At 36.4% G+C, this 7464-nt stretch overlaps 1 protein-coding gene across 1 annotated transcript; it reads left to right on the top strand.

Moving 5' to 3' along the window:
- The first annotated feature begins 32 nt into the window (after positions 1-32).
- LOC6045161 (neuronal acetylcholine receptor subunit alpha-2) lies at positions 33-6571 on the top strand. The gene is made up of 8 exons (XM_038258298.1): positions 33-56; positions 892-1046; positions 1105-1149; positions 1211-1320; positions 5311-5696; positions 5762-5914; positions 5969-6153; positions 6213-6571. Exons 2-8 carry the CDS (start codon positions 1026-1028, stop codon positions 6444-6446), a joined length of 1134 nt encoding a protein of 377 aa, XP_038114226.1. The 5' UTR covers positions 33-56; positions 892-1025; the 3' UTR covers positions 6447-6571.
- Positions 6572-7464: the final 893 nt, after the last annotated feature.

A 7464-nucleotide genomic window follows, 5' to 3' on the forward strand; every position in this document is an offset into this window, starting at 1 on the left:
CACCGAGTGAGAGAGTGTCCGTGGCAATGTTCCGGGGGAGTCCGTTGCATACATCGGTAATACGCCGTGTGTTTGCGCTCATAAACAAGAGGAAATTACCTAGAACATGCTATAGCCCGAGACAGTTGTTGAGTGAGATAATCAAGCTGATATAGATTAGCGAATCGCCCGCTCGCTCGCTGACTGTTTGTGAGGGTAGAACAATTTTATCCCGTACGGCGCGTACTGCATGTGTGTTTTTGTTTGTTAGTACACCCTCTACGGCTGGAAGAGTCATTAAGCATGGAGTTGGCTTTTTACCGTTGTTTAGACAAATTGACTCGAGAATGTGTTCAATCCACTTGTCTGTGTCGATTAGTTGCCTGCACGATTCGCAAGGGTCACGTGCAGAATGAGTTAAGTCACTTGACCAACTATTACCCAAGTAGGCTGGAGAATTGGACCAAAATTAAGGGTCTGTTTTTCCGAGTCAAGTTCGTCGTAATGCATCTACCTTAAGTAGGTGGCTTGTCTGGACATTGAATGAGCTGAGTTTTACATATTGGAAAAAAAGCGTCTGGGTGATACTTACAGCATCAGGTTACATTATGCAAAGCTGTTTGTATGATTTCGTTGAAACATGGAATGAAAACAAATCTTATCGGTAGCAGACAAATTACAGAAAACAGATGGTTAAGACTTGAAATTCCACCATCAGACATCAATACTCCCACCAAATGCATCAGTTGCAATTCGGAAGAGCTTCATGGGTGTTCACAATGTCGAACAAATATTTAACTTCTGTTCTTCTAATCTCAGTGATTTTCTCAACTGTTGTTCTAATAACTGGTTAATTTATTCATTTTTAACTATCACGAGAAAATTATAAAACACTTTGATCTTGTTCAACAGATGCCACTGACTGCGATTCCGATCCAGAGCATGCCGAAGGCCGACTTAGAAAGCAACTACTGTGTAATTCCTACAATCGAGACAACCGCCCGGTTAAGGATACCAAATTTTCGGTGAACGTTTCGATCTCACCGATGCTGATTAGTTTCAATTATGTTAGTATTTTAAATCCTCATACGATGCCAAATAACTTCTTAATTTGAGTTTCTATAGGATAGTGACGATAACACGCTAAACATAAATATGGCGCTAATGATGGTGAGTTTCCAGATAAAAAAATTAATTGCTCAAAAATGTGATCTGATACGTTTTTTTGCAGCGCTGGACAGACGAATTTCTCAAATGGGATGCAAAAGATTATGAAAATATAACCAGCTTGATCGTGCGGACAGATGAAATTTGGATCCCTGACTTTCGACTCTTTTCATCGTAAGTAAACACTCATTTTTTATTCTAAATAAAATATCAGCAGTTCTAGATGAAAGTTAACCCTTGCAGATGGTAACAACAAAATTCATGCCATTTCAATAACAAATACTGTTAAAATAACAGAAAATGTTGTGGAATCTTCTTGAAAAATCAATATTTGCATAAGGGTTTAATAACAGTTAATGTTATCATAACAAAATTTGTTATTTGTCTGATATTGGTTGAAAGCCAAAACAACTTTGGTATAACATTTTTTGTTAAGAAAGAATACCTCTAACTGTTATTGGGATGATCGGATTAGTTGTTAAAATAACAAAAAATAATAACAAAGATTTGTTCGAAGAATAAATAAAAGTGTTATTAGTCTGTTATTACAATAACAATCCAATAACAAAAAAAATCATAACAACGCATAGCAAATCTTGTTATAAATAACATAAAATGTTATCAGCCTAGTATTTTAGAATATCAAAGCATGTTATTCCCATGTTAGGGGAACAGCATCTAATTCCAGCATGCCTCTAATGTTGGCAGGTCAGATCTTTGACATTCAATAAAAGCTAATAAAAAGCGTTTTCAACTGAACTCGAGTGATAAATAGCTCAATAAGAAGTGAGCAAGCAAGTTTCTATCAAAAGTTTAGCAAAATTAGCTGTTTAAATAGTGAAAATCAGCAAATTGGATGGAGTTAGGAGCGAGTGCTTTACCTGCCAAACATACGAGAGTTTCCGCTATTTCCGTCTACTCCGGAAAGAAAAAAATGCATCCATTTAGCTCAAAAATGTAGTTAGGGTTCTTTGGCCGAAATAATTAGACTCGTATTTTTTTGTTTGGTCAATAGGTGAACTACGCCGTGTTAGAGTGATTCAAAAAAATGCCATTTTCGTCGATTTTTACAAAACCACTTTTCTCAAAAAATCATAATTTCGCTCCATTTTAACGTGAAGACTTCCATCATTATAATGATTTTTCCTTCAAAGATATAAATTTTGCGTCGCTTTCAATATTTTGACAAAATACCTTCAACAAGTTTTTTTAGAATGGCTTCATCCATAAAGTACGACACGCTAAAATCAGCCAAATTTTTACCCCCCTCCCCCCCTTTGTCACGCTTTTCCTATACTTATAACATGCAATGTCACGCTTGCTCAGACCCCCCCTCCCCTCCTATAGCGTGACATACTTTATGGATGACGCCATAGTGCCCTACACATGCCGATTCCTTTTGGTAACGATTATCCCATTCCTTGTTAAGTTATCAAGTTAATCAATGATTGCCAACTAGAACGTCAATGACTGTGCCACAAAATTATATAAATTTTGAAGCACAATTGATTTAGATCAAAAATTCCTTCAGTGGCCTCAAGAAGGCAACAACCGGCACATTCTGATTCCTTTTGGTGCTGAAATTCGTTAAATTGAATTTAATACACAATTTTTTATAGTGATGATTAATTTTCTTCGAAAATGATCAACGCACAGTGGGGCGAGGTGGCAATCTAGCGGGACAAAAATAATAGCGCTCTGGGGTTACGTCCAAAAGCTTCGGTGTCTTCAGCAAAGTTGCTTAGAAAAATCAGGGCTACATTTTGAAACTAAAATGTTGTCCCAATTTTGGCCGCATAGGTGGCGCTGAAATCTAACTTAAATGAATATTCATGTCCTAAGTCCAATCCTTGTGAAGTTACAGCGGTTTCAAAAATAAAAATGTTGAAAAAAAAGGTTTATTGATGGTTTTTGACAATTGCTATATGACAGACTTGTTTTTCCAGTCTCGAAAATATTTTTAACAAAAAGCTCGTCATTGAAAATTTTTATCAGATACTCTCAATTTTATGTATTTGCCTCTCTCTCAGCAACATATTATACTATTTTGGAAGTCCAAAACTAAATTTCAATATTTTTGGAAAATGATAACCCTTCCGGTTTGTATCTCCGTGGAAAGTAATGTTCATGTTACCAAATTAGTTAAGGGCTAAAGGCAAAGGGCTATATTTTCATTTTCCTTTGTTTTGTCAATTTTTCAAACAAAAGTATGATTCGACTATTTTCTGTCATTCACTATGACCTAGTGCTATTTTTTGAAGTTTTTTTTTTAATTAATGTATTGTGCTTAAACATAAATCAAAATATTGAAAGTCTTTTTCAATAAGGCGTTTTAGGTTCTCGAATTTATCATAATTTTATTATTGATTTTTTTATTTGGATTAAATTTAGCTTTAACTTTTGCTATGATCAATTTTTTGACATCGCAATTCGGACGCTGAGTTAAAATTCCACATTAATTTGGTGATATAAATAAAACTTCATTTCTGAAAAAAAAAATCTTTCAGAGGCTGTGAGCATGCAATTTCAATACATTTGAAGCCAATTTTTATGATTTTGCTAATCTTTTCGAAAAAATATACTTTTACGGGTAAAAAAGTAACTTCCTTTTTTATCTTTAACTTTTTCTGAAGCACCCAGACCGTGGTGTAAGGGTAAGCGTGGTTGCCTCTCACCCAGTCGGCTTGGGTTCGGTCCCAGACGGTCCCGGTGGCATTTTTCGAGACGAGATTTGTCTGACCACGCCTTCCGTCGGAAGGGGAAGTAAATGATGACCCCGGTCTAACCAAGAGGGTTATGTCGTTAGCTCAGTCCAGGTGCAGGAATCGTCTCCCTGGGTTCTGCTTCGGTGGAGTCGCTGGTAGGCAGTTGGACTAACAATTCAAAGGTCGTCAGTTCGAATCCTGGGGTGGATGGAAGCTTAGGTGTGAAAAGAGGTTTGCAATTGCCACAAGAATTAAGCCTTCGGATACCTAGTTTCGAGTAGGAATCTCGCAATCGAGAACGCCAAGGCAATGCTGTAGAGCAGGGGTGCCCAACGTTTTGGCCCTGCGGGCCAGATCTGATTTTTCGGAAGCAGTGGCGGGCCGGATTAAATGTTTGATAAAAGTTGAAAAAGTAAACACATTTTTTCAATTTTCATATGATTGGGCTCTTTTAAAGCAAATACATAAAAAAAAACTAGTGTTGCAAATATGATTCATATACCTTGATTTTCAAAATGAAAAACAAAGATAACATTCAAAAATGTGTTTATTTGACTTATTTTAATTTTTGCTTGTTTCAAATTGTATAGATATTGTTTTTGTCGATTGAAATTAAATACCTTGATATATATTATTTTTATATAAAAAAAAACATTCAAATGTCAATGATCGTTGTAACTTTTGAAGTTTTTGTTACATTTTTCAATATTCAGCGATCTATTTCAGTTTGAATAATTTGATTTTAAAGCTTTTTTTCAAAAAAAAAACTTTATCACTAAATAGTTGTTCTGGAAAAATACATTAGTTTTGCTTACTTATTTATTTAAAAAAAAATAGAAAAAACTTGAAATTGAAGTAAACACAGTAAACACTGAAAAAAGTAACATTTAGTATCTTTTTGTTAATTTTAAGACAACAATCCAAGTTTTTTCACAAATTTTCACAATTTTACGAAATCGATAATTTTGTTCTCCTGCACAATTTTCAGTTAGAAAATATCAATATAAAAATTATAAGATTAAATTCAAACATGAAGAATGTTCTTATAATATGTTAAAACTAGATCTCATGCTTATTTTTTTAATTCAGACAATAATTTTATTTATTTAATACTTCATAAACAGCCTTAAGGGCCGGTCATAGAAATATTTTAAAAAGCCGTCGCGGGCCGGATAAAATGGTTTTACGGGCCGGATCAGGCCCGCGGGCCGGACGTTGGGCAGGCCTGCTGTAGAGCGAATAATTTGATTTTTTCTAAAGCTTTTTAAAATCATGACCTTTTTTCTTGACTTTGAAAATTATTATCATCGGCTTAATGTTTACCGAAATTGATGGTTGAATGATTTGTTTATTTTTTATTAATAATCAATAATGTGGTTAATTTTTAAGATTTTTGAATAATGTAAGTGAAAATTATGTACGGCCGTTGCTAATATTGTTCAAAATTAATGTCCCCTAGCTACTACAAACCGGACACCGAGATGAGCTGCACCAACCCGCGCTGCTTGACCTTCAACGATGGCCAGGTTACGTGCGTGCCGGCCTGCGATTTTACAGCGCGGTGCGAGGCCGACTACACCCGCTGGCCACTGGACTCGCAGCAGTGCCGGCTGTACTACGGCTCCTGGATGGAGCACTCGGACGAGGTGGACTTTCACTCGCGGGTCAGCTATCTGTGGTCCCATCAGACCAACGCCAACACCCAGTGGCGCATCGTGTCCAGCAAGGTGTCCAAGCAGACGTTCGCCGGCAAGGGTAACGTCACCTACCCGACGCTGGTGTACGACTACGTCATCGAGCGCCACTCCAGCTTCCATCTGGCGGCACTGTTTACGCCCATTTTAAGTGATTATCTGGAGTTTTTAAGTGTGTTATATGGGTCATGATTTAAACGTGTTGATTTATTTCAGTGTTGCTCTGCTTGAACCTCTTCATCACGTGGGTCAGCACGGATTGCCTGGAAAGGAAGGTTCTGCTGGCCGTTTCAATCTTTTGTCACTTCCAGTTTATGGCCCTGCTCAAGTGGACGGTTCCCAAGAGTGGTGACTCTGTTCCTGGATTATGTAATTATACATAAATTCATTATTTTAACTCAGCTCATTCAACATTCTTTTCAGTGCTCTTCTTCCGCAACTCGCTGATAATCACGTGTTTGCTGCTGATCCACACCGCAATCGGAACGTGGGTCAAGAAGCTGAACCGGGCACCGCCTGCTTTGGTCACGCTGTTAACAGGCACTGCCATGAAGAACAAAGTAGGCGAACTGTTTCTGGCTGGGGACTATATGAACGTTGAGTATAAGGTGAGTCATCTTCACGTAATTTTTAAAATTTAAATTTCAATATTGTTTTTTTTTTACAGAAATCGGAAGTTGAGCAAAAACCTGCAATCGACTCGGAACACCACACGGTCACCTGGGAGGCGTTCAGCAAAGTTATGGATCGCGTGCTGTTTATCGTTTATCTGGCCTCGTATGGTCTGTTTTGTGTGATGTACATTTCGTTTCAGTACGCCAAGCAAGATAACTACGAGCTGCACATCCTCGGATACAGAGATATCAATCAAATTGAGGAAATTTTCGAAATTGATGGGTAGAATAAATATTAAAATCTGGCATGGCATGATAATAAAAGAAAAATACAAAGTTTTCATAGTAAATATCGAGTAAATCGAGTGTAGACTTTTTCACAAAATTTAAAATAAAATTAAAAGTGAATCAACTGTTCTGGTAAAAAAAAAATTTCTTTTTATTAATTTTTTTTGTTAGAAAATCGAGCACATTTTCTGTGTTGGTCCAAAATATTTATTTTATTTTACAGACATTATTTTGTAGAAAATATTTTGGTTAAAAAGATAAATATAAAAAGAAATATTCACTTTTTTTTTACATTGGCAATCGAACGATTACAACCGAGCCACGTAGCCTAGTGGTAACTCTACCGCTTCGCAAGCGGTAGATCGGGGTTCAAATCCCGGCTCGGACCAATACAACTGGTGAAGGGAGAAGGGAAAACTCTTCTGGATTCGATTGCTTAGTAAAGGGAAGGTAGTGTATCGTCACAAACTGGACCTTATCAAGACACCTTAGGAAGACAACCTATGGAATGTTAACATTAACCTTAACATGTTAACATTAAGTTGATTATTAATAAACTGTCACTGAACCCGCTTTGTAAATGCCGGTCCCGATACTCTTCACTGGTGTTCCCCTCAGTAACAGGGAAGAAAAAAAAATCGAACGAATAGTTACTGAGATATTGTCACACAGAAAAAAATCATGGTAATATTACATTTGGGAAGGGGTACATCTTTTATGGCACAAAAATGTGTAATGTTACCACTATTCTGGTGTAATGTCGCTATTTCAGTCTAAATTGAGGTAAAATTACATCATAAAGAGGTAATATTCAACCTACCAAAATTACACCTTCAAATTTACACCATTTTCTAATGTACAAACAATTGCAATTGTTTGTCGAATAAATTAAAATTACCTAGAAGAAAAAAAAATACTTAACCTAAAGACCTAACCCATTCTTTAGAAGGCCTTCAATTATAACAATTTCAAGAAAATCCATTTTTAAACCAACCATGAATCTTCAGAAAGCATTGC

The sequence above is a fragment of the Culex quinquefasciatus genome, chromosome 2 (assembly GCF_015732765.1).
Source record: "Culex quinquefasciatus strain JHB chromosome 2, VPISU_Cqui_1.0_pri_paternal, whole genome shotgun sequence".
NCBI classification, from domain to species: Eukaryota; Metazoa; Arthropoda; class Insecta; order Diptera; family Culicidae; genus Culex; species Culex quinquefasciatus.